The sequence below is a fragment of the Acipenser ruthenus genome, chromosome 26 (assembly GCF_902713425.1).
Source record: "Acipenser ruthenus chromosome 26, fAciRut3.2 maternal haplotype, whole genome shotgun sequence".
NCBI classification, from domain to species: domain Eukaryota; kingdom Metazoa; phylum Chordata; class Actinopteri; order Acipenseriformes; family Acipenseridae; genus Acipenser; species Acipenser ruthenus.
The window spans coordinates 431,419-458,626 of NC_081214.1; the positions used below are offsets into that span (position 1 = coordinate 431,419).

The 27,208-nt window shown below is 47.3% G+C and overlaps 2 protein-coding genes across 16 annotated transcripts in view; one reads left to right on the plus strand and one right to left on the minus strand.

Annotated features, from left to right (window-relative positions):
- LOC131701664 (Fanconi anemia group J protein homolog) overlaps positions 1-8,862 on the minus strand; it is a 40,166-nt gene extending 31,304 nt beyond the window's left edge. The window contains exons 1-9 of one of the 3 annotated variants that reach the window (XM_059000944.1): positions 8,770-8,862; positions 4,467-4,553; positions 3,980-4,107; positions 3,735-3,803; positions 2,714-3,607; positions 2,467-2,608; positions 1,052-1,180; positions 643-754; positions 79-276 (exon numbers count right to left, since the gene is read on the minus strand). In XM_059000944.1, the coding sequence (XP_058856927.1) occupies positions 79-276; positions 643-754; positions 1,052-1,144 (403 nt within the window). In that variant the 5' untranslated portion in view covers positions 1,145-1,180; positions 2,467-2,608; positions 2,714-3,607; ... (2 more) ...; positions 4,467-4,553; positions 8,770-8,862. Of the gene's footprint in view, positions 1-78; positions 277-642; positions 755-1,051; positions 1,181-1,698; positions 1,841-2,466; positions 2,609-2,713; positions 3,608-3,734; positions 3,823-3,979; positions 4,108-4,466; positions 4,554-8,769 lie in introns of those variants that run through there. The other 2 variants (XM_059000945.1, XM_059000943.1) reach the window with 2 other exon arrangements.
- Positions 7,519-27,208, plus strand: part of LOC117429309 (acetyl-CoA carboxylase) — a 62,337-nt gene continuing 42,647 nt past the window's right edge. For 6 of the 13 annotated variants that reach the window (XM_059000930.1, XM_059000932.1, XM_059000936.1 and 3 more), the window contains exons 1-24: positions 7,690-7,852; positions 10,117-10,342; positions 13,325-13,457; positions 13,842-13,980; positions 14,377-14,486; positions 14,581-14,662; positions 14,918-15,016; positions 15,395-15,501; positions 15,866-15,976; positions 16,304-16,513; positions 17,415-17,585; positions 18,854-19,015; positions 19,113-19,276; positions 19,770-19,920; positions 20,234-20,337; positions 20,447-20,528; positions 20,856-21,001; positions 21,552-21,702; positions 22,098-22,232; positions 22,384-22,530; positions 22,942-23,151; positions 23,535-23,635; positions 23,864-23,952; positions 24,984-25,108. In XM_059000930.1, the coding sequence (XP_058856913.1) occupies positions 10,149-10,342; positions 13,325-13,457; positions 13,842-13,980; positions 14,377-14,486; positions 14,581-14,662; positions 14,918-15,016; positions 15,395-15,501; positions 15,866-15,976; positions 16,304-16,513; positions 17,415-17,585; positions 18,854-19,015; positions 19,113-19,276; positions 19,770-19,920; positions 20,234-20,337; positions 20,447-20,528; positions 20,856-21,001; positions 21,552-21,702; positions 22,098-22,232; positions 22,384-22,530; positions 22,942-23,151; positions 23,535-23,635; positions 23,864-23,952; positions 24,984-25,108 (3,123 nt within the window). In that variant the 5' untranslated portion in view covers positions 7,690-7,852; positions 10,117-10,148. The other 7 variants (XM_059000933.1, XM_059000935.1, XM_059000939.1 and 4 more) reach the window with 3 other exon arrangements.

Genomic DNA, 27,208 nt, shown 5'->3' on the forward strand with positions numbered 1-27,208 from the left:
CACACACACTGTATTAAACAGACTGCAGGTGTGCCAGTGTCACGGCTGCTGCTGCTGCTGCTGCTCAGAGTGCAGTACCTTTCTTTCCTAGCGCGGGGGTCCCGTTTGCAGCGGGCGATGTTCTGCAGTCCGTCCCGAAGGCAGCGGCGCGCCCGTCTCCTGCAGGGTTAGAGTCAGGCGGTCTCGCTGTGTGACACGAACACCGGCACGGCGAGGAACTCTCCTCTTCCTCCCGCTTACATTCACGAGCACTGGAGTCCTCTCCCGACGGCTTGTCTACAAAAACAATTGGGAACAGAACACAGGACATGAACCTTCAATAGCAACACCACTCTAGAAAAGTATACAACGCAGCCTGACAGAAGAGGAGAGATTGGACTGAAGCATGTATTAAAAGGACCCCTGTGCTGCGCCCAGCTGTGGCAAAATAGATCACAAGTCAGCAACAGAAGCAAGACTGGCTTCTATTTCAAGACTATAAAAAGTATTCCTCACATTTAAAAAACTTTTTTTTTCTTTTCTTATTGCAACAAGGTGAAGCTTGATTGCCCGAGAGCCTTTTCACTCATGCGACTCCTATCCCCTTCTTTTCTCATGAAAGGTGAAGCGCCAGAACCCGGACCACAGACCACAGACCCATACCGTATTGAGCTTGCTGCCATGCCAGGGCTGAACATAGCAGAGCCAGGCTCTTTCCACTGCCAGTGGGGCTCTCCAACAAACAGTGCTGATGGCACTTCAGTCCTTTGACAATCTGCAGAGACAATGACACAGGGCACCAGTCAATATGTTCATGTCTCAGCCCCTTCACCTCCACACGCTTTGACATTCAATGGATTCATGTGCTGTATGTCTAGAAACATGAGCATTGAAATGGCATCACTTTGCAAAACTTACAGCTCTATGCAAAGGATGTGCAGTGTTGGAGATATTGGAAACAGATGAACGCCCCGCAGAGGCGTCAGAACTTTAAACACGTAGAAAATGCCACCTGGTTGCTTCAACCTGTAACCTGCCTTCCAGTTGCGTGGGGCTACAGTGCAGGACTCACCGAGTTCATCATCGCCAGCTGAGAGGGGTAAGCCTTGCAGGGGAAGAGAATCTTCACCCCGCCGATCGTGTACTGCGAGAGGGAGGAAGACATTGCAGATACCGGCTCAGACAGCACGCATGCCTTCAGCTGGAAAACACAAGAACAACGCGGGGATGGAGATAAGGCTCTCGTTACATAGCAGTCTGATCCATTCCTGTGATGAGCTCCCACTGCGGCATGTAAAAATCTGTTGCATGTCACAGAATGTAAACATCCTGTCCTGACTGACTGCCAATAATAAAAAAGGTCATCTCTGAAAGTTAAGAGATAGAATGCAATGCTGAACTGCGTTGCGGTGATATTATTAGAACAGGCCTATACATTTTATTGTACGGTTCTTACCGCTGGTTTCACACGCAGCCCCTGATTAGACCCCTAGTGTAAGCTTAGGTAAATCGGTACGAAATGATATGATAGTACTAAACATTGTCATGACGTTGATACTGACTATGTCAAAGATTCCTGGCGTTTGTGTTTAATTACAGTAAACAACACTGAAATCCACGCACGTTGTAATAATAATATACAAGTTCGACCTGTGGTCATAACGTGGAACATATTTGAGCATAATATTTAAATAACTGAAGAATCCGGTAAATAATTACCTCCAGAAGATCAGAGATGAGTTCAGTACTACTAAAATACAGCACAACGATACTAGACTATCTTTTCCTTTTTAACTACAGTTCGCGCTTTCTCTTGGACGGCCTTCTATCAATCACAAGGAGGGGTCGCCGACAGCCAATGAGCATCGACACCAGGTAACAAAAAACGCAGAGTTAACTGAGCCGCGCCCAATGAATGGACTCGATTCTCCTGATGACACTACAACAACCAATAGTACAAGAGCGCTTATGCGGGTAACCAATCCGAAGGAGAATATAAAAGAATGGCTAGCCAACCAAATCTACCGAAAGTTTCCAATACTGTTTGAGGAAACTTTTTTTTTTTATTATTATAGCAAGCAAAGTAAGTAGAATGGCAAAATTAAAACGCTTTTAATTGTTTTTTTTTTAAAATGAAAATTTTCTAGGGAAGGCTCTGATGGGGGTGCAGTGACTCAGACTATGGCGATGGAGCCCAATGTGCTGCTAGAGATTGCTGCGGTTTTAGAGGATGAAAGGGATCATGTAGCTGCTGTGCCAAAATGAAAAATAAATAAATTAAACAACTACACAAATGAATAAATAAAGAAGTATAAAAATACACAAATAAATGTCTATATATGTATTTATTTCGACATTTATTTATGCATTAATGTATTTATTTTCATTTTGGCATAAAATATCCTCCATAACCAAAACTATAATTGAATACAGCATACATTTTTTAAAAAAAGAGTCCACATTTAAATAGGAGCTCTCTGACTTTACTTTGCTTCTCTTTGTCCTGATGTAGTAGCTGTATTATTAAAAGTATCTTCTCTTCTTTCTCCGTATCTCCAGAAGCACGCGTCTGTTTTGTTTTCCTCCGCCTTTACTACCTTTCAATCCCACCTGTCCATTGATTGAAATCCTGAAACGACGTAAAAACTGTAATTTGCATCATTAACATACAGGTTTCTAATTTAAACACTGAATAGTTATTCCGCCACCTTTATGTAAATTGCACCCACTCCACCTGTCAGAAAAACATCCAAAAATGTTTTGCTGGAAACAACGTTGGGGATAAGAGTCTGGTTAAAACAGACGGAGCAGCGCGTTTCAGGCTGGCGGAAGACGCTTCTTGTGAAACTCAATGGCAAACACAGGTATTTTTATTACCCTTCACAACACAGCAATTCCAATTCTTTACCAGGCAAATTATTTTATGGGTTTGTTTCCATTACCATTGTGGAAACAAAAACCACCTTGCTGGTACAATAAAGGTATATAAAAATCTACATGTGACAATTACATAGATAAGGTGATAAGAGTCAGCTGAGCCAGTTCTTTTGATGAGGTTTTTAGATTTAAAGGAAGGAAACCAATTCATGTTTATTCAGATTTCCCGTCGCCACATCATTTTCATAATGGGTTCAAAGTTTAGGTGAAATCAAATGGAATCGTTTCATGTCCATCCATTTTACGGCCAGTTCTCATTGGAGGAAGGGCCTGAGTGTTTCTCATGAATATGAAGCGTTTGCTTTTCCAAGTTGGCCCCATTGCACTGCTATGATTGAGGCAGAGTTGAGGTGAGTTAAGATGAGTATTTGTATCTGGGCAGCAAGTTACTTCACTTGAAAGTGCTCACGTTAGCCATTTACCAGACAGTACAGAGGGAAATGAATTGTATTGTTTCTCAAACATGACTTCGTTGTTCTCTTTGAATTTCAGTCTCAAACGTTCAAAGCAAATCTCTCAGAAAAGAGAAATGTAGTCTTTCTCTATGACTCCAAAAGGAACAGCTTCCACGTGCCTGTCTGCTCATCCTCTAGAGGAAAGTCTCGTGGATAATCACAATCTCCTGGACTCTGGCTGTGGCCCGGGATGCGTTTTCTTCTCTAGTGACTTTCAGCTTTCCTGACAGGCAATTCTAAGTGAAGATAAAAAAAAAAAAAACTTGTTAAACGCTGACAAACACACTCCCTTGGAAACAAACATGAAATAAAGCTGCATCTTCCTGCCCCTGTGGCTGGTGCACAAAGGCTTTCATTACTTACCCAAAGCGACACCTTTGCTGGTTCCTGAGGCTGTTTCTCCTCCTCTGGGAGCTTCCTGCAGCACTGGCACTGAAACACAAGGCTCACAATCATCGCACTGCCAGCAATGACACTCAATCCATGTCAGTGGTATGAATCAATCTGAAGTGCAAAATCTGGGGTGGTCGGATACTCGGGAGTTATAGAATTATTGCAATGTTCAAACACGGCCAAAAAGAGACTAAACGATGAGAAAAGTTACTTACAGGACAAGGGACTTCAAAAATGACAAACACTATGAAAGGCAGTCCACACCCGAGTAAGCCGACTACGATGAGGGGTCTGATGACCAGAGTGTACAGTCTCTCTCTCCACAGCAATGCAGCATCTTCCCCTGTAGCATGAGGGGATTGTTATACACATGCAAACACAATTAGCATGGCTCCCATACCCAGTGCCAGGGATCACATGCATAGCTGGCAGGCAACAGGCAGCAGGCAGTGCCAGCTGCTTTGTAAGTTGCTCCATATTTAGGCTATAATAATTTTATGAGTTCCTTGTCGGATTTTATGTTACATTATACAGCATACAGTAAATGACGCTTATGTACAAATCAAAGCAAAAAGAACAGTAGTTCAAATATACTATCAGGATGCAAACCACATTGGACGATTGACCCTTGACTGAGCCAGGGATTATGATGTTAAATAAGCACTCCAGAGGTCTTGTCTTTCATTACCAGTCTGTTCTCACCCTCTTGCTGCTGTGTAGACCGGTCTGCTGTTGAGGCTGTTGTTGGTTCGGACTGTACCACACCGTGAGATTTTAGAGGGGCAGCGGCTGGAAGAAGAGTCAAGTGAAGCGCTGGTTATTGAGGTGAAGATAAAAACAATGTACTTTAAGGCAAGCCAGGCTCTGCAGCTGCTGTACCAAACACCCGCCCAGTTTGATTTACTGCAGAATATTTACACCTTATTCTGTGAAACGGAAATCAAACCAATCACAAACACCTTCACTGTTGTATTTAAGTCCCTTAATCAATTCTGATTTGCTTGTCAATGGAAACTGCACTTTGGAGTAAAGACCTACATTTTCCCATGGGGCCCTATTCACAAAGCTGTTGTAAGGAATGCTTTTAAACAGTCTGGAGGACTAGCCTTCTCTACAATGGTTTGAAAAGGTGTCCCGAACTGCAAACTTGACTGTATTCATCAAAACAAGCTTTAAAGAAACAATCCTGCACAGAACGTTTCTTAAAACAGTCTGTGAGCCACTGTTTAGTATGTGCTTCATCCTGTCACTACAATAGTGTTAGTGTTGCAAGCACCCTGCACGAGAGCCACATGGCTTTACCTGTGCTTTATCCCCCGCTGTCGCTCAGCAACCACAGTTCACATACAATTAAGTGTAAAACAGAAACATATAAAATCTGCCAGACAAGGACATTCTGTAAACAGCAAACACATGAACACTGCAGCCTTGATTATCCAGATCACATGTGAACGAGTGCTGAATGACTGTACTTAAACACATGAACACTGCAGCCTTGATTATCCAGATCACATGTGAACGAGTGCTGAATGACTGTACTTAACAAACACATGAACACTGCAGCCTTGATTATCCAGGTCACATGTGAACGAGTGCTGAATGACTGTACTTAACAAACACATGCAGTCAGGATTATTCCTACTCTACAGCACAGAGCAGTCTGTTTCCATCTGCACTAGCCCAATGTGGAGCAGTGCCAGGGACAGGAGATTCATCCTCCAACCAGAGTGAAAACTGTAAGTAGAGCAAAACTGAACTCACCACTGCAAACAATGCTGGAGCACAGCAAAAAGAAAGAAAACAGTGAAACCCAATCCATTGTGTTTTACCAAGCACAGCCAGTGCAGCTATCACTCCTCTACCTTCAGAAGAGCACAATTACTACTGCTGAACGCAGGCATCTCCAGCATAGAGAATTATTAACTGTGATCCCACCCAAGAGCAATCCAACACCACCATAAACCTGTGCAGCTACAGAACCACAGATTGCAAGGACATGGAGATAAAGCCCTTTCCTGGACAGTGCTCAAGGGTAGGTCTGTAGTAGCCATCCTCTGCACCTGACTGAAGCTTTGATAGCAGAACAGCAGGGCTGCTACAGAGACACAGGCACCAGCATCTGGAAGGGAAGGCAGGGGAAGGGTGACCCGCATCATTGCAGAAACCCGTGGGTTAGGTGAATAGAAGAACTCCTACCTCACCCACACTATCACTGCAGTGCTAGTAAATGCATACTATCTCAGTACCATTGCGCTGGAGCGACCTCTCGCCTATTACACTCTATCCAGGGACACTGTCAAATATTATACTCCTTGTGTAATACGTAGTCAACACTGTGTGTGTGTGTTGCATTACAGTATGTCTTACGCTGTTTTAAAGGGTTAAGGATCTGTTATAAAGTAACGGTCTGGTTGATGACATAACTCAACAGTAGGGGGCGATATTTAATCATTTCGGTGTAACAACCGCAGTACGAGTTTAATACAGAACACACGTCACACATCTATTCATATGCAGTTTAGGACGGACCTGGCCGCCCTGTACCTCCATAAACCTCCTGTGTCTGCTGGTTCTTATTTAAGCAGCTACCTGCCCTGGAGAATCTTCCGGATCCCGGGATAAACAAGGACTTTTTACAATTGTATTCCCCAGCTATTTAATTTGCATTGGACACTACAGTACAGTAACAGGGCTGTGTAAAAAGAACAATTAAAAACCTGTGGTAAGTACAACACTGGCTTGTTCTAATGGCTGGATTATGAAAATGTGTTCTGCAAATATTATACCTGACATATATGATCAATAAAAACTGCTGATAGTATTTAAAAATAACTGTGAAAGCAATAGACAACGAACCGCATTTAACACATGCGCCAGTGTTCGTGTTTACCCTCAAATCTTACCCTCAACAGTTTAAAATCATTCTAAGCTTTGACTGCGGTATAAACAGCGGCCCAGATAAGCTGCGGACCTGTCGTTTTAAAAAATCCGAAATACGCACTAAATTTAAATTGAATCGCACCGCCGGTCTGCCTCCCCTATAACTTCCACTAACAACTACAGCTCCCAGAATGCAATGTCTGCAGTTACTAGAAAACTACAAAAGGAAAACTAACCCAACAACATTAGCCAATCTCTGGCTACCTCTGTTGTCTTTGCAACCAATCACAGTAAGAATCAGAAAATGTTGGACGCTACACAGGTCTTAACGTAAACACCCCAGTCCAGCTACAAATCCAACTGGACCCATCGTCAGAGGCAACCGGTAAAAAAAAAAAAAAAGGTGCCTATAAATAATATTAAAGTGTTTTATAATGTATTAATGCGTTTCCTTATTGTATGTATCCGCATGGCTTTATATTGTGAAGTTGTAATATGTTTAGAGTTTAAGAATTGAATGTTAAAATATAAGTAACGTGATTAATTTGCAGTGAGTGTGACACCTTGAAAAGAATGCGCTGCGTCGATAAAGAACCTTGTAGAACACACGCGTGGGTATCATTAATTCAAAGTAACATTGCAGTTCAAACGGAAGGCTCTTTTTTAATGCCTACCCCATTACATTAAAGAGTGTGCAGTATTATCGATGTTACTCATGACTTCAGGGTAATGTTGCATTTTACTCTCTCAATGTTGAATTTAGAGAGTAAGCTACTCCCAGACCCCAAACCTTATCTGGAGCGCTGCCGGGTATACATCATGACAGGCGGGTAGATCAGGCCACACTGACCCAGTCACGTGTTAACGCGGCTGTCCTTTCATTGGGCACACCTCCCTTTGGCCTGAGCCGAGCTGACTCCGCCCCGGAGCCTACGCGCCCAATCGGATTGTGGAATTCCAACAGCGTGGGCTGGCACATTGGGTCAGAGGTGAACGCACTGGAGTAACCCGCATCGCACCATCCCTGAAGGTAAGCTGTCAGTGAGACGGGCCGGGCTAAACTGTGGACCATTGTACCGTAATCAGATTTTTTTTTTTTTTGCAATCGGACCTATGATCTCCAGTAACGTGTTCTGGACTAGTTACAGTATCAAAGTACAAAGGTTACAGCAGGATAACGTGTCGATTAATCCACAGTATCTATCAGGGTGAGTACGGTCATTCACTCAACAGAATAAAAAGCCTAGCGAATACCTCTTCAGTAATAATAGCTCATTCATTGAACGCTACATTTACACTGCAAGCAGATCAGATGTTATTTTGTAAACATGTCGACGTCTACCATTGCTTGATTATAAAACACTAACGTGTTGCTGTAATAATCAAAAAAAAAAGTCAACTGCAGTACTGCCGTCTGGGTGAATTATTATTACACTAATTATCTTATTTAATATTAACGACTGCGATAGAAGTATTTCCTGGGTTGATTTTCACAATATACAGGCAAAACAATCTGAAATAATATTCACAATGAAATTGGTGCGTTGAGAAACAACATGTGAGAATTATTTTTACTCATGCTTCCTAGAACACCGTTGCTGTCTCATGACAGGGCTAAACAGTAAATACACGCTAATAATAATAATAATAATAATAATAATAATAATAATAATAATACTGTATACACAGGAAGCCAGGCTGCTGTGTCACTCATAGTGACGCCCGGCTGTACACAACGACTCTGCGTAGCTACCCAAGCGTATTCATGGAGAAATGGTATAATAGTTAACGTGTTTATATACTGCATATGTACTAAAGGCAAAAGTAGAATATGAATGTGAAAATTATAATTCACCGAAACACTGTCAGCTTCCTGGATTTACTCATTTGCACGTAAGAGCCGACACGGCATGTTTTTGCGAATACATTCAGCGTGTAGCTGTATACGCAGTGGAATGGAATACACACTGATGTACATAAATATACTTCTTGTTAGTATCAGTAATAAAGCCTCTATACTGCGTTTTTACTGTAGTAATGCTCTCGGTGGAACACGTGGTTCCGCCTTCCCTATTGTTAGGCGGAGTAGCTTGCATTGTCTCAGCAGTTGGTACAGGAGCGTTACCTGTCTGACAGTCAGTGCGTAGGCTCAGTCACTTCCGGGGATGGTGCTGCGATGACACAGGAAGCCTGTCAGCATTGTGTTTTGTTTTTAGACAGTCCACCGAGCCACGAGTCTGCATAAGCTAATGTAACAGTCACACTCGCAGGGGGAAAACAAAACAAAACAAAAAAAACGTATTCATTCCCAGAGTGAGTAGCACAGCACGCTTGTTGTTAATACTATACTGTAACTGACAGTAACTTTGGTAAGCAGTCCATCTGGCATAATACAGGGTGGTCTATTTTACTGACAGCAGCTTGAGGGCTTGCACCCCCAACCTTGTACTGCTGCAACGTGGGAGCAGGTTTGAGGAGGAGGAGGAGGAGGAGGAGGAGGAGGGGGGAGTGTTCCTGACCGAAGCCCCAGACAGTGTGCTTGTGCTGTGGACTCTGTACTGTGTAACCCAGCCAGTGAGCTTGGCACGGGTACACAGTCCAGGAATGCAGCATCCACAGACTGCATGATCACTGTGTGCACTGGAAGACACTTAGCAATAGGTATACACTGTGGGTTATACTGTGCATTCACACTGTGGGTTATACTGTGCATTCACACTGTGGGTTATACTGTGCATTCACACTGTGGGTTATACTGTGCATTCACACTGTGGGTTATACTGTGCATTCACACTGTGGGTTATACTGTGCATTCACACTGTGGGTTATACTGTACATTCACACTGTGGGTTATACTGTGCATTCACACTGTGGGTTATACTGTGCATTCACACTGTGGGTTATACAGTGCATTCACACTGTGGGTTATACTGTGCATTCACACTGTGGGTTATACAGTGCATTCACACTGTGGGTTATACTGTGCATTCACACTGTGGGTTATACTGTGCATTCACTCTGTGGGTTATACTGTGCATTCACACTGTGGGTTATACAGTGCATTCACACTGTGGGTTATACAGTGCATTCACACTGTGGGTTATACTGTGCATTCACGCTGTGGGTTATACTGTGCATTCACACTGTGGGTTATACTGTGCATTCACACGATGGGTTATACAGTGCATTCACACTGTGGGTTAATTTCATATCCTTTTTTTAAAAAAAGAAAAAGACCAACCTTCACCCCTGAAAACATCTGAACCCTTGTTCTCATCATTAAACACCTGGCAGTCCAACCTGACAGATAGGGTCTGGCCAATAACTGAGTGCTCAAGTGCCGTTGTGCAATCGCTGGATTTCATATAGGCCAGGCCCAGCCTGCCTGCCTGACGCAGTGTGTGTGTGATAAAGCTGGCAGTGCTTGTCCTTGCCTGCTGTCTGCTGATCCTGGTTCTCACTCTCCTCCCAGTGCTCGGAGCCTGTCAGCGCAGAGAAGCCGTGATGACAGAGCAGGAGCCCCCCGAGGTGGCTGCTCCGCAGTCCCGCTTCATCATCGGTTCTGTGTCCGAGGAGAACTCCGAGGATGAGATCCTGAGCCTGGGGAAGGAGCGCTCGCTGTCCCCCGCCTCCGTCGGCTCAGACAGCCTCTCCGACCTGGGGCTGAACCACATCGACGGCCTGGCGCAGAACATGAGGTGAGCCGGCCACGCTGCTCTGACCTGCTGCATTGTGAGGTGCAGGGGGTGAGGGGCTCAGCTTCTCTATAGACTCTGTGGCTCCTGTTTATTTAACTGTTTTTATTAGCAGTGCAAGAACAACATGTGTGTTTCATTAGTACTGTACTTGTGATGCAGAGTTTTCACCGGAGCGCCGCTTTAGTAAATCTGGAATCTTGTACCAAGATTGAAGTTTATTAAAATGAAATCAATGCACTGTGGAAGAATGACATATTTTCATTGAATTTGCAAAGTATACTTTTGAACCAAAATTGAAAAAGTAAGTCTCCCATACTGCTGTGTAATTTGTTGTGCAATAACTAAGGCTTGAAATCCAAGTGGGTGGAAAGTAAGAAACTCCCCTTGTGGCACACTGCCATGCTGTGTGAAAGAACAGTCCTCAGCTCTGAATGGAGAAAAGCCTGCTGATATGGAATAAAAGGGCAGCTGTTGCTTAGCAGCCAACAATTGTAACCATCACCTCCTTTCACCCCTGTATGCTGTGTGAGTTTCTAGAATACATAGATCTGATATTTCACAATGGCAGATTGCTTCGTCCAGGAAAGTTTTGAAAGTACAGAACTGGAGTCTGCGGTCCTGTGACTGTTGAAGCGTTTGAGTGAATGGGCATTAGTGACAGTTAGTGTATTCTTAACTCTGAGTGAAGTAAGAATTTAGCAGACCAACATTTCGACAAGTGTCTTTACCTTGACTTTGTATCTGTGTACCATTGAGACAGATCTCACCGCAGGAACCTGCCTGCTGTGTTCATGTGAACGACTGCACTTCTCTTCCCAGCAATGCTAACTAATGCTTGTGTGAGCCATGTGTTATGTGAGTGCACGTGCATCTGTTATCAAAGAGCATTGCTGGGCTTTGCTGGGAAATGTGCAGTGCATTGCAGATCTTGAACCTGTGATGCTGGCGTGCCCCCCTGCACTGAAGCTGACCTGTACTCTCAATGAATTGGCAGTATTGAAAAGTAATGCCCCCGGTCCTGGATTGGCCGTGCCGGATTGCAGCATGGAGGGGTGGGTTTGGATTGGGTGCTGTGGGTCCTACGCCCTCCTGTGTTTTATACCCAGGTACAGTGTCAGCCTGACATGGCTTGAGCACTGGGTTACTGCTGGGTCTTATCTATGGGTGCTTGCTGGAGCTGATAGCAGTTACAGTATTGTAGAGGGGGGGTGGGGGGGTTGCCGAAATCCTTTCTACTGACTCTCAATTACAAAACTAGAGGGGCAGCCTGATGTGAAGTCCCTGGGACGCCCTTACACAGGGCATTGCCTCTCCTTGATGTCACATTATTGGGTCAGACCACAGCGTCTAACCAAACGCATCTGAAATTGAGAGCACACGAGAAGCCCCTCCCACTGTCTCTCCCACTCTCTCCCTATTCGGTAAGAACTTGATTGGGGCATGGCCGTTGAGAAAAGGGGAGGGGCTAGGGCAGAGTTGACCCCGGTGCAGAGACCGTGGTAGTTTATCTGCAGCTTGGGCAGGATTTTGAAATCCGGGTGAGCTGCAGCCTTTATGAACACACACAGGACTTCAGTGTCATCGAGTAAGTAAGCACACAAGGGGCTCAGGATCAGCTGAGGAGAGCACTAGACCTGCTTTTTGAACCTTTCCCACCTATGCTTTTAGCTTTATTTCAAGACATTAATGCCTATACAGGCTAGAGTATGAACCGGGTGATAATAAAGTCAGTGTCTCATTGATTCAGCATGCAGCCGGCCGGATCTGTGCTGAAAACAAAGAAGGACGAAGATTAGAGATCCCTCTGCTTGGAGTCTCAGTCTCATGATGAGAAGCTGCAGGCTGGTCACCCCCAGCCCTGTCATACCTGCTCGGCAACTCCATGCTGAGAAGGGGTGAGGCCTTGTGTGCTGCAGAGCTTTAGGGAACACAGAGAGAGAGAGGGAGAGAGAGAGAGAGAAAGGGAGAGAGTACGGCAAGCTTCTGGAATTTTTCAAAATGGAATATTCTGCAGAAGAAAATCCTGAGACAAGATATCATATGCTGCGAAGGTTAGTACAGTAAAAGGAAAGCATTTTTCTAAATGCTTGCTCATTTTGACAGCTCAACAAAGACATTCACAGGACTATATACTTACTGCACATGTTGTATTAAGCATGCCTACCTTGATTCAAGTGACGATTTTCAGAATGCCAGCGGACATAACGAGAGGACGTAGCGCTGGAGAAATAACGAGGGTGCAGAAAGGGTTGTAATGATTTTTGAGTGTGTTGCAGCTCATAGGAATGAGTGAGTGATCTGTCAGGAGGGCTCAGTTTGCCTGCAGTGCTTTAGCAAGTCCACAAGCCTGGCAGGAAGCTACCCTATTCCATGGGCTGACTGTAGAATGCATGGAAGCAGGTTGGCTGTTCATTCTGTGCTTGAGATAGAAAAAGAGCTGTACAGTTTCCACAAGGAAGTGCGCTACATTCAGGAGGACTGGCAGCTGCAGTACAACAGAACTCCTCTGGGGCTGTGTGCTTCTGGTTTGTTCAATGGGTTGGCTTTTTGTGCGCTGCACTTTATCAAAAAGCAGACCTGCTGACAGTGTAGTTTGTGTATGAGGTGGGGCAGTGATCCTGGTTAGCCCTGGAGAGGCCAGCCAAACAAGTTTATTATAAGGCTTTAATTCCACATTGGTGCATAAAGACCGCTCCGAATCATAAAATAGTAAGGGAAATGTAAAATAGCGGGGGGGGGGGTGATGACTTGGTTAGCTCTGTTGTGGGCGGGGTGTGTTGTTAGCTGTGGGGTGTGTGGTTACCTCTGCAGTGGGCGTGGTTGGCTGTGTTGTGGGTGGGGTGTGTGGTTAGCTGTGCGGTGGGTGTGGTTAGCTGTATAGTGGGCGTGGTTAAATGTGTAGTGGGCGGGGCTGGGTGCGGATAGCTGTGCAGTGGGTGTATGTTCTGTCCAGTACAGTGATGTCACTCTCCCTGGATTCAGGCCCAGCATGTCGGGGTTGCACCTGGTGAAGCAGGGCCGGGAGCGCAGGAGGATGGACCTGCAGAGGGACTTCACTGTGGCCTCACCCGCTGAGTTCGTCACTCGCTTTGGGGGCAACAAGGTCATTGAGAAGGTATGTGCCTGGAGGGGCCCTCTCTGTGAGGGAGGAGTTCGGTCTCCATTCTCATCCCATTGGAACTGCCTACCCTGTGTGGGTTTGGGTTATGCACTGGTGTTATTGGATTAACCTATATCCTGATAACCTGCAGCATTTTAGAGCATTTTACAGCACCATGGTGTGTTGTAGAGCATTTTACAGCACCCACATGGATCTTTTATTAAGGGGTGACCCGGGGATAACTCCAGATAAGTGGCTGATTGGGGGGAGTTCCCCAGTGCTGGGAAATGCTCTAAAAAGAACAGCTATGTCTTACCCAGGCAGGGTACAGGCTGATCAAACCCCCGTACCCACAGCTCAGGGTGGCATTGATACGTATCTGCGGTATTTTCATTGTAGGTTCTTATTGCCAATAACGGGATCGCGGCAGTGAAATGCATGCGCTCGATCCGGAGGTGGGCGTATGAGATGTTTAGGAATGAGCGCGCCATTCGATTCGTTGTCATGGTAACCCCTGAAGACCTGAAGGCCAATGCAGGTGAGTGTGGGGAGCGAGTCCCAGTTTATTGTTATAATTGTCTCGAGCGTTTGCTTAGCAGGGTGTTAATGACACGGAAACGACTGCTGGCGAGACGCTTGAGGCAGGGCAGCGCAGGGGTTTATTAGTCCTCCATACGTTGTAAAACAGACCCGTGCTCGGGTAGACACCTGCATGTCAATGTTGTGTGTGCTGGTGTGTAGAGGTGACACAGGGTGGGATCAGGAACACAGGCCTCACATGCTTTTGAAGATAAGAATACACTAAATCGTGTGTTGGTGCTGGGCTTCGTAACCCTGATGCCCAGGTGGTTTATTTGAATCATGTCACGGCGGTGCTGTTTAGATTGATAGACTCCTTGACTTTAAAGCTGTTTTGTTAACCCATTGCCTGCAGAGTATATTAAAATGGCAGACCACTATGTTCCTGTGCCGGGAGGAACGAACAACAATAACTACGCCAACGTGGAGCTGATCCTGGACATCGCCAAGCGCATCCCAGTGCAGGTACTCCTGACACGCCAGCCTCACGCGTCGCACATTACAGCTGCAGCTCTTTGTACACTCCTTTCCAATGCTGTTGTCTTCCTCTCATCTGCAGGCTGTGTGGGCGGGCTGGGGCCACGCGTCTGAGAACCCCAAACTCCCCGAGCTGCTGCACAAGAACAGCATCGCCTTCCTGGGTAAGACAGACTTGGGGCTCCTCCACTATGCCTCTCTGCAGCTGGACTTGTCATGTTCCAACAGAGCTTTTACACATTAATATATCTACAGACCTGCTGCAAGATAGATGGTAGCGGCCGGAGGTGTCTGGCGTCCTCTGTTGTTGCTTCTTGATTCTGCACTGACTGATCACTGTATCAGGATCAGAGGTTAACTTGCATTAGAAATCCCTAGTGCTCGCTGTGCTCTACTGTAATAGTGTGTGTTGCTTGCAGGGCCCCCCAGCCAGGCGATGTGGGCTCTGGGTGATAAGATCGCCTCCTCCATCGTGGCGCAGACCGCTGGGATCCCCACACTGCCCTGGAGTGGATCTGGTGAGAGGCTGAGTCTGATCGGCATGCGTTTGTCTTGACAGAGATGCAAAGTGTCTGTGTGTGTGTGTGTGTGTGTTTGCAAAGTCTGTCCTCTTCAGTCACCGCGTGCATGATTGTACCACGTTAAGTTTCCTATCTATGTATCTATTTTATAATATTTTTTTTTTTCAAAGTTATGGCAGGGCAACTTCTCGAACTCCACAGAGTTCTCACAAACTGTTTTAAAATTTCAAAAAATTCAATAAAAAAAATGGTGACCGAGGGGGTTATAGTGGACCTGATTCTGAAGCGAAGCCTGGTAATAATCGCAGTGAAAACATGGTACAGCCAGCCCTGTCTGTCCCGCTGAGCGGTGCTAACGCTGTGTGGTTTGTTCAGGGCTGACGGTGGAATGGACTGAGAGTGATCAGAGGAGGAGAGTGATTAGCGTGGCTCCGGAGGTCTATGAGCAGGGCTGCGTGCGAGACGAGGCGGAGGGGCTGCAGGTGAGCAGAGCTTCCACAGGACAGCAGCACCGCTGCAGAGAGCACACAGTGTCAAGCACAGCTCACCAGTGCTGCTAGTCTTCTCTTTCCTTGCTCTGTTGAGAACGCCCCACAATGCAATGCGCATGAATCGTTTGCTAAGGACATTCTGCATTCTTATATGTCCGAGCCCTTCGCAAAGTCAGATAGGCTGTACAGACACATAATAATAAAATATTTCTGTATAAACTGTAAGGAGGTAGTAAGTGTTTCTCAGCAGTGTGAGGGGATGTAGGGTTTTGAGCTGATGTTTTGATGCACAATCAGGAGCTGGCATTGCCATGTTGAGTGTGGCGCTGACCCCGTGACCTTGTGTCCCCTGCAGGCTGCTGAGAAGGTGGGCTACCCAGTGATGATCAAGGCTTCGGAGGGCGGAGGAGGGAAGGGGATCCGGAAGGTGAACAGCGTAGACGACTTCCCCAACCTCTTCAGACAGGTCAGTCACTCGGGACCCTCCCGATCTCCCGGACAGCTTCCCACTCCTGGGATTGCTCTGATAACCAGAGTGTCTGGAAAGCAAGCACGTGGAAAACAGAATAAGAATGGGACCGAGCAATACCAGAAACAACCTTGTTAATATCACACTCTCATTGCATGGCACTTTCCAGATTGCACAAGCTGAGCCTAATCAGCCACCCAGTAGAAGTGTCTGTGTGTCTCTAACGAAGCTGTTTGTGAATAGTTTGGTGTGCGCTCTGTCCCTCTCCTTGCTCTTCACTCAGTCTCACTGTGGTTTTAAAGAGATCCCTGCCTACTGTTCCAGGTCCAGACCGAAGTCCCCGGCTCGCCCATCTTCATCATGCAGCTGGCGAAACACGCGCGGCACCTGGAGGTGCAGATCCTGGCTGACCAGTATGGCAATGCCATCTCCCTGTTCGGCCGTGACTGCTCCGTGCAGCGCAGGCACCAGAAGATCATCGAGGAGGCTCCGGCCACCATCGCCCCCCACTTCGTGTTTGAGGAAATGGAGCAGGTGGGACTGGAGGAGAGGCACTGTGGGAGCTGGCTGTGCTCGTGTTGCACTTTACCTGTCTGTTTATATAGAGCCAGGACTTCAGCCAGAGGAAACACTCTCACACTGTTTTTAGTTCTTGACTTTCATTCTTAGAAAGTGAACCAGGAATAATGTCTCCCTGATAGTCTCATTTGCAGTTCCTGGTGCAGAAACAGGCTTTGTTTGTCTGGTGGTTTAGTAAAGGTTTTGTGTTGATCCAGTGTGTGGGGAGACCAGTTTCTTTGTTCTTCTCATATTGTGTAGTTGTGTTTAGCTCCTGGCTGTTGGGATTCCACTGATTTGCTGCCCATTAGTTTTATCCAGTGAGTGTCTGAGTTTTTAGTTGAGTGCGCTCTATGTGCTGACGGGAGTGATCCCGGGACAGGCTGTGCTCAGAGGAATGTGTTTGTTCTGTACTACAGTGTGTGTCAATGGCTGGCTTGCAGTGCAGTGTGAAAGTACAACCGTGTGCATAGTGTAAATATAACAAGTCAGGTAAACCAGCACAGCATTAACCAGCAGAACTGCTGTATGCTGGCCAAGCATCGTTCTTACTGAAACACACGGTGCATTCACAGGATTTCACTGGAGGGTCAGGAAAGGGCTTCAAACCGAAAACTCAAATAATGAAATATTTAATACTAAAATAAACCAAATGTGCAGGTCTGTCTCTCTCTCTCTCTCTCTCTCTCTCTCTCTCTCTCTGTCTCTCTCTCTCTCTCTCTCTCTCTCTCTCTGTCTCTCATTCTCTCACTCTCTCACTCTCTCTCTCTCTCACTCTCTCACTCTCTCTCTCTCTCTCTCTCTCTCTCTCTCTCTCTCTCTCTCTCTCTCTCTCTGTCTCTCATTCTCTCACTCTCTCACACTCTCACCCTCTCAGTGTGCCGTGAAGCTGGCGAAGATGGTTGGCTATGTGAGTGCCGGCACAGTGGAGTACCTGTACAGTCAGGACGGCAGCTTCTACTTCCTGGAGCTCAACCCCCGGCTGCAGGTGGAGCACCCCTGCACAGAGATGGTGGCTGACGTGAACCTGCCCTCCGCACAGCTGCAGGTGAGCCCCCTGTACCCCCTCGGGACCCCCTCAACCTGCCCTCCGCACAGCTGCAGGTGAGCCCCCTGTACCCCCTCGGGACCCCCTCAACCTGCCCTCCGCACAGCTGCAGGTGAGCCCCCTGTACCCCCTCGGGACCCCCTCAACCTGCCCTCCGCACAGCTGCAGGTGAGCCCTCTGTACCCCGCTCATCTTGGGGTCTTGTGGTAGTCCAGTGTACAGGCTGCCATAGGCATGCAATGTTAACTGCTCTTTGTTTGTGATGGAAACAAGGCTTGAACCCAATCCTGGGTTTCAGGATTACCCATTAACTATACGGCTGTGTTAGTGTTATACTGACTAGAGGCTAAGCCCTGTTTCAAATAAAAATAAACCAAATAAAATCAAAGACAAACAATATCCTATCAAACAAACGGGGAAATGTAAATGAATTAAGGGACAGAAAAAATGAAAGCAACGAAGGATTAAAAAAGATTAAAAAAAAACCAAGTCCAATTGCACTGCTTGTGGCCCACAGTAAATACACACAGCGCTGAGAGAGTGCAGCCTCACATCACATTAGACATGCATCACATCATACTGACCAGGACAGGCGCAGACTGTCTGCAGCCTTCGTGTTGCCATGGGGACAGCAGGAGAGTGCCAGGATGTGATCAACAGGAGCATGACCTCCCTCCTGTCACGGGACTGCAATGTAGGTTACAGGGGAGCCATCTGCCCCTCGAGGAGCGCTCTCATGCAATGCATGTGTCCTGTGTAGTATTGAGTCCTGGCTACTGGACTAAACAAAGACTGCTTGTCCTTTAGCATGTGACTGCAATGCTATCATACCCTATAGTACCCCTGGCTAAATAAAGACTACTGTAAGACTCAACAGTAATGTGATGGTACCATTTGTTTATATGGAATGCCTACCAATAGCTGTTGATGCCTGGGTTGTCTGCATTTCCCGAGGCTTATTGCATTGTTCTGCATTTTCTCAGGTTATTTGAACTGCAGTTTGGTACAGTGGTGAGCTGACAGACATTTTATATAAATGATAAGCTCTTATTGAGTCGGGTATGATTGCTGCTCTTGTCAATCACCTCAAAATGCTGGTCAACGACACCAACTGCTGGCCATGTAGGAAACAGCACTTACAGAGATTCTGAAATAATACAGAACACTGCACTGAACCCTTTCATGCAAGGACCTCACATGGGGACATGTGGAAGACGCAAATGCATGATTACCATTTATATTTTTATATCTTTCTGTATCTCTTTCAGATTGCCATGGGGATTCCTCTGCACAGGATCAAGGATATCCGAGTGATGTATGGGGTGCTGCCCTGGGGAGAATCACCCATCGACTTCGAGGGCCTGTCCACCGCCCCTTCCCCGCGAGGTCACGTGATCGCCGCTCGCATCACCAGCGAGAATCCTGACGAGGTGCGACAACCCCCTTCATGATCTCTCTCCGCCCCTCCGTCTGTGTGAGCCTCCACTGCAGCTCTGACTCCCCCTCTCCCTGTCTCCATGTCCGCAGGGTTTCAAGCCCAGCTCAGGCACAGTGCAGGAGCTGAACTTCCGCAGCAGTAAGAACGTCTGGGGCTACTTCAGCGTGGCGGCGGCGGGGGGGCTGCACGAGTTTGCCGACTCCCAGTTTGGACACTGCTTCTCCTGGGGGGAGAACCGCGAAGAGGCCATCTCGTGAGTGAGACCCGGCTGCTTCAGTTTGACCGCTACCAGCTATCAAACACACCTTACTGACCGCTCTGAATCCAACTGTTACCAGCTATCAAACACACCTTTACTGACCGCTCTGAATCCACCTCTGTTACCAGCTATCAAACACACCTTACTGACCGCTCTGAATCCAGCTCTGTTACCAGCTATCAAACACACCTTTACTGACCGCTCTGAATCCAACTGTTACCAGCTATCAAACACACCTTACTGACCGCTCTGAATCCAGGTCTGTTACCACTTATCAAACACACCTCCCCTCTCGCATTATAGGAACGCTTCTGCTTTAATATTTCTGCAAGGGTGTGACAGACATGGGAATAGTGCTAGTGTGGATGAACTCCTAAGGACCGCAGCGCTGTAGCCAAGCTCTTGTCTAATGAGGTGTTATTCAGTGGTGCTTTGCTATAGAAACCTCTCGGGTCTGCCCCTAAGTCCTGTGCTTTTTATTTTTCAGTAACATGGTGGTTGCTCTGAAGGAGCTGTCGATTCGAGGAGATTTCAGGACCACCGTGGAGTATCTCACCAAGCTGCTGGAGACAGAGTGTTTCCAACAAAACAGCATCGACACGGGCTGGCTGGACAAGCTCATCTCAGAGAAAGTACAGGTAACACACACAGGGACACACAGAGACACAGACAGGGACACACAGAGACTCAGACACAGGCAAACAAACACAGAGAAACAGGCACAGTGACATAGACACACACACATAGAGACACAGACACACACACATAGAGAGACACGCACAGAGACACACACACACACACATAGAGAGACATGCACAGAGACACAGGCACACACACAGAGACAGAGACACAGGCACACACACTGGAATACTGGCGATCGACATGGGCTGACCTTGCCTGACGCTTGGAGAATGTTGTTCCCCTGTCTTTCTAAACCCTGTCCTTCTGCAGGCGGAGAGGCCAGACACCATGCTGGGCATCGTGTGCGGGGCTCTGCACGTGGCCGACGTCACCCTGCGGAACAGCGTCTCCAACTTCCTGCACTCTCTGGAAAGGTACGCCGCGCTGGCTCTGTGCAGGGCAGCTCCTGAGTCCTGTGGTGATCGCTAGGGACAGGGACCCTTCCTCACTCTGCATTGCTGACCTCCTGCTTTCTCCTCCCAGGGGACAGGTCCTCCCGGCTCATACCCTGCTGAACACGGTGGACGTGGAGCTGATCTACGAAGCTGTAAAATACGCCCTCAAGGTAAAGCTGTGGAGTCGCATCTTCTGGGAACAGCGAATGCATGCATGTACAGCACAGTGGAGTGAGAACTCCCCTACAGGGCTAGCAAGTCGTGTGGATGCACCTTTATTTCACATACGTCTCCTTTTACCTTTATCTTCATAGCGGGTCGCAGGTCATCGTTTGTGAAGAGTAAGTGCACTTCTTCAGCAGCCAGTTACCAAGCATGAATCCAAACCAGTGTGGAAGCACGTGGGGCCCCTTGTGTGGTGCTCCATGTGTGAGTGTGTGTGTGTGTGTGTGTGTGTGTGTGAATGCTTGACCGGGGCTCTGTTCTGTGCTTCCCAGGTGACCCGGCAGTCTCCCAACTCCTACGTGGTGATCATGAACTGCTCGTGCGTGGAGGTGGACGTTCACAGGCTGAGTGACGGGGGGCTGCTTCTCTCCTACGATGGCAGCAGCTACACAACCTACATGAAGGAGGAGGTGGACAGGTACAGCTGAGAGAGAGTTACTACAGCACTGACCAGAGAGAGTTACTACAGCACTGACTAGACCAGCAGAGAGAGTTACTACAGCACTGACCAGAGAGAGTTACTACAGCACTGACTAGAGAGAGTTACTACAGCACTGACTAGACCAGCAGAGAGAGTTACTACAGCACTGACCAGAGAGAGTTACTACAGCACTGACTAGACCAGCAGAGAGAGTTACTACAGCACTGACCAGAGAGAGTTACTACAGCACTGACTAGAGAGAGTTACTACAGCACTGACTAGACCAGCAGAGAGAGTTACTACAGCACTGACCAGAGAGAGTTACTACAGCACTGACTAGACCAGCAGAGAGAGTTACTACAGCACTGACCAGAGAGAGTTACTACAGCACTGACTAGACCAGCAGAGAGAGTTATTACAGCACTGACTAGACCAGCAGAGAGAGTTACTACAGCACTGACACCCAGCCGTTGGGCATTCGAGTCATCATGTCTCGTTGTTACCAGCTTGGAGTGTTTTTTCACGCACCGTCCTGGTTTGTGTGCAGGTACCGCATCACCATTGGGAACAAGACGTGCGTGTTTGAGAAGGAGAACGACCCGTCTCTGCTGCGCTCTCCCTCCGCGGGGAAGCTGATTCAGTACACTGTGGAGGACGGGGGCCACGTCTTCTCAGGGCAGTGCTACGCTGAGATCGAGGTCAGGACGCTTCTGTCTTTACTTCCTCTTGCCTCTTTCGCTTCTGTTATTATTCTTAAGAAAGCGGGATGGAGTTGAGCTCCCCTCTGTCTCCCTGTGTGTTGAGCTCCCCTCTGTCTCCCTGTGTGTTGAGCTCCCCTCTGTCTCCCTGTGTGTTGAGCTCCCCTCTGTCTCCCTGTGTGTTGAGCTCCCCCCTCTCTCTATGTGCTGAGCTCTCCTCTCTCAGTGTGTTGAGCTCCCCTCTGTCTCCCTGTGTGTTGAGCTCCCCCCTCTCTCTCTCTATGTGCTGAGCTCTCCTCTCTCAGTGTGTTGAGCTCCCCTCTGTCTCCCTGTGTGTTGAGCTCTCCTCTCTCAGTGTGCTGAGCTCTCCTCTCTCTCCCTGTCTCTCTGTCCAGGTAATGAAGATGGTGATGACTCTCACTGCGGGCGAGTCTGGCTGCATTCACTATGTGAAGAGAGCCGGGGCAGTGCTGGAGCCGGGCTGTGTCATTGCGAAGCTGCAGCTTGATGATCCCAGCAGGGTTCAGCAGGTGAGACTCCACTGGGATCAGAGCTGAGGAATGCATTCCCATTCCTCCAGTACACTGCTCTCGGGTGTGTTGTGCTCATTTAAATGAGTTTTAGTTTTTGTATTCGTTCATTCTTCAAGCCCCTCTCTCCCTGCCTCTCTCCCTCTCCCAGGCGGAACTGTACACTGGCAAGCTGCCCCTTATCCAGGCCATGTCTCTGCACGGAGAGAAGTTGCACCGTGTCTTCCACAGCGTGCTGGACCACCTGGTAAACGTGATGAACGGATACTGCCTGCCTGAGCCCTTCTTCAGCACCAAGGTACCCACAGAGCAGCCAGGCCTGCAGCGAACACGGTGCCATAGAGCTGCGTGCAGAAATACTGAAGGAATCAGGCAGCGAAACATTCCAAAGTGAAAGTTTCTTTGAGCATTTCTGATGTAAAGCACACAAATATATCTAGAAAGGAATAAAAGACAAACCATATCTGTAAACGTTTATAAAATGAGTTTTAAAAGGTCAGTTGTGAACTTCAGTAAGAACCCGGCTCTGCTGTGCTAGACCACTCTGGAGTGGGTTTATTCACCACGGCAATACAATCTGTGACCATGTGTTTTAGTGAGGATTCTGGGGGGGGGGGGGGGGGGGTCACAAGGCGAGATGTGTATTAAAAACTGAAAGACTCTTTTAGAGAAGTTAATTTAAATCTGCAGCTGCACTGCCCTGGTATAGGGATTCCTCCTGTGTCCTCAGGTGAAGGAGTGGGTGGAGAGGCTGATGAAGACCCTGCGGGACCCCTCCCTGCCCCTGCTAGAGCTGCAGGACATCATGACTAGTGTGTCGGTGCGCATCCCCATCGCCGTGGAGAAGGCCATCAAGAAGGAGATGGCTCAGTATGCCAGCAACATCACCTCCGTGCTCTGCCAGTTCCCCAGCCAGCAGGTATAAAGACTCCCATCGCATAGCAGTGTGATCCATTTCTGGTTTTACTAGGAGTTTAGTAAGACACACCTGGACTTGTTACCAACACACTGGGGCTAATCAAGCTTGTAGTAAAACCTGGAATGGGTGAAGCTGCTATGCAGTGGGAGTCTTATTTCCATCCCTGAGCTGTCAGTGATGAGCTGTACAACTCCAGTTCTGTTTTTAGCCATTAGTCTCTAGCATGAGCTATGGCTCATCCCTCTTTACTGCAGGTTTACTCGTGCTTTAGCTTAACAACATGAATGGAGTAATGAGGCAGCATGTATTAATCCACAGCAAGTCGAAAGCTGCAGTGTTTGCAGAGGGACCTGTGCTAAAGAGGTGTTTCTTTCTGCTTTCAGATTGCTAACATCCTGGACAGCCACGCAGCCACGCTGAACCGCAAGTCCGAGAGGGAGGTTTTCTTCATGAACACGCAGAGCATAGTGCAGCTGGTACAGAAGTAAGTGAGCAGGGTGCTCCGCTCAGGTTGTAAATGGGGGGTGGCGTTTGACATGCCAGATTCCTGGCTCAGTGTCCGTGCTAAATGTGGAGCTGCCGAAAGAAATGCATTGAAACACCTGAATGATCTGAGTGCACAGTAGCTGGCCCCTCCCTGTCCTCCATCCGTCCCCCAGGCAGGTGTCTGTGTCCCTCCTGTCTCAGGGGCCTCTTGACTGTGTCCCCACAGGTACCGCAGTGGAATCAGGGGCCACATGAAGGCGGTGGTCATGGATCTACTCCGGCAGTACCTCAAAGTGGAGATTCAGTTCCAGAACGGTAAGAACAAACGGAAGCTCAGCTTCGAAGGAACACTGCCCTTAATCAGCGGCCATGGCTGTAGGGGTGCTACTCAGGGGCCAGCATAACTTGAGTGATGTATTTCTACAGGTAGTTAAGCTGAGTCTTCTATCAAATGCTCAGGTTGTTAACATTTTCATGCCTCTTTGGGGTGTACGTGTGTGTTTAGGTGCATTCTGGCATAGCTGATACAGTGGCAGAGTTGAAATAGTGTATTTGTGTAATACCACTGACGGCCACTTGATGTCGCCAGCACACTGCGTAATAAAGTTAACGAGCCCTGTCTGTGTCCAGCTTGGCTTATTTCCTTGCAAAACAGTGCACTGCAAGACTAGTCAGAGTCATCACTCTGCTCGCTGTCAGGAACACATTTAAAGTAAACATTATTTCACACATAATTTAATTGTAATGTTTTAATTCACCCAGACATAATTATCTTCCAGTTTGTGTTCTGTGAATTAATAGATTTTTTTTTTCGTTTTGAAATGCACAGCAGCACAGGGGTGTCTAACTCTCCAGTGATTATTATTATTATTATTATTATTATTATTATTATTATTATTATTATTATGTACACAATGCCATCAGAGGCACACAGTTCAGTTCAAGTGAAAGCAGTGCTGGCCAAGGCTTTAACATTCATTTCCTTACCTCTTCTTACACCTCTAGCCCATTGAAGATCTTCCGGCTCTTTGCTCATGTTTCATGCTTCGATTTGGAATATGCAGATATTTCAGATGTTCTTCAGATAAGTCCGCGCTGTGGATGGAAAGTTGCTGTTATTTCCTATGACATGCAGTAGTTCAAACTCGCACACTCTCGCTGTCAATCTCAATCAGTCAGCCATGCAATGGCACCAGAATGCAAAGCGTTGTATTTGAAATATCTGCATATGTAATCTTAATGAAAAAAGAATGGCTTTTCACCCGACGTGTTTGTAGAGAATGCTGAGCCAATGTTCAGGTTTCCCTGTTGGTAACCCTGCTGCGCTGCTCTTCTGCCCCCTGCAGGCCACTATGATAAGTGCGTGTTCGCGCTGCGCGAGGAGAACAAGGAAGACATGGTCAACGTGCTCAACTACATCTTCTCACACGCCCAGGTCACCAAGAAGAACCTGCTGGTCACCATGCTGATTGTGAGTGCGGAGAGCTCTCTGCCAGCATCTCTGTCTGTGCGTGCGTCTGCGTGTCTCTGTGTGCGTCAGCGTCCGCCTGCTTGTCTCTGTGTGCGTCTGCGTGTCTCTGTGTGCGTGTCTCTGTGTGCGTGTCTCTGTGTGCGTCTGCGTGAGTCTGCATGTGTCTGTGTGAGTCTGTGTGCGTCTGCGTGTCTCTGTGTGCGTCTGCGTGTCTCTGTGTGCGTCTGCGTGTCTCTGCGTGTCTCTGCGTGTGTCTGCGTGTCTCTGTGTGCGTCTGCGTGTCTCTGTGTGCGTCTGCATGTCTCTGTGCGTCTGCGTGTCTCTGTGTGCGTCTGCGTGTCTCTGCGTGTGTCTGCATGTGTCTGATTGTGTCTGTGTGTCTCTGTGTGTCTCTGTGCGTCTGCGTGTGTCTGCATGTCTCTGTGTGTCTCTGCATGTCTCTGTGTCTCTGCGTGTGTCTGTGTGAGTGCGTGTCTCTACGTGTCTCTGTGTGTCTCTGTGCGTCTGCGTGTCTCTGCGTGTCTCTACATGTCTCTGCGTGTGCCTTGCGTGTGTCTGCGTGTGTCTGCAGAATCTCTGTCTGTCTCTGCTGACAGTGGGGAAGGTGTAGCGCTGCAGGTAGCATGCACTCCTTCCCCAAGTCTCTCTTTCAGTCTTGCCATAATGGCCAGCAATCAAAACGAATAAAGTAGACTACAGACTAACAGACTAAACCTCCAAAACAAGTCTGCTCTACAACCCGTCCTTATTAATCAGTGGGTAGTTATTTAAACCCTTCAGAGCTGGGATTACATGTGTGTGAAAATGCAGTGCAATGCAAAGTGTGTGTGTGTTTATTTTCTTAAACAAGGGGAATGGTATGTTTTAGTGTATGCAATTAACAGAGAGGGAAAGCAGAGCTATATTTATTGTGATTCGATTCACCATCGTTCCAATCACCATGCAAACTGGGCCCTCCTCTAAAGTCTGCTTGGCAGAAAGGAAGTACTTACACAGCAGGGGAAGCGAAACGAGCATTAAACATGTTAACATATTCTGTGATAGAAAGAAAACGCAAGTGGCTGAATCCTCAGCAGTGGATGTGCTGCCGGCAAAGTCACGCACATAGTGAACGCAAATAGTAAAGTGCTCTTTGGTATCCACCTGAACCTTCTCAGCCTTTAAAATGACCATCATGTGTCTGCTGATGAATGCTCTGAAATAGCATAGATTTTATGTATTGATTTGCATTTGTTTTTGTTTAAACACTGTCATTTAAAGACACCAGTGAGAATGCATTATAGCAGGTGTAAAACAGCGGGTGTTTTCACAGTAACCAGCACTCGCTCGATACACACCCTGACAGGCAAACACTGCAGGGCTACTCAAGACGGATTTTCTATATATTTTTGAAAACATGCATGCTGCTAAAAGGTGCCTGCTCCCCCCCACCCCCAGCACCTCTCTGATGTTTGGAGAAGTACTCATTTGGAAGCGATAGGGGCCGTGTCCTGTTTTATTTCTTCTTGGCTGTGATTGTAAGTTAGGGCCGTGCTATAAGAATCTCATTACTCCGACACAAAGCTGTATTTCCTGGGAGAATTGTGAAGGAGCTCGCGCCCGGCCTGTTCATTTCTCTAGTAATCACGGCCCGCTGATGGGGAGGGAAAATGGCAGCTGTTTGCCGGCTCAGGCCTTCAATTTTCTTCAGTCCAGCCACTCGAGTGTGTAATTACATGGGGGTGTCGTGGAGGTGCGAGGGCTTTCAGATCATCACCCCTCCCCCACACCCGCCTGCCCCGTCACTCCAGAGCTGCACTGCAGCTGAGAGTCTTGAGAAGCAAAGCGATATAGAATACTGTTTAATATATATATATATATATATGTTTATGTTGAAATAAAATAAAATGTGCCGGTGATCTGCTTTTTCCTGCAGCAGACAGTGTTTCTGGATCCCACTTTCAATTCTCGTGTTCAGTAACAGTTTATTTCTAATTGATCAGTCACCCACTCAGGTGTGTCCCAGCAGTGATACTGTGGGATATTTTATTTATTTTTTAATAAGAATTCCGTGTCTGGCAGTATTGGACATGTGTGACAAGGAACTCATTCAATGTGAAA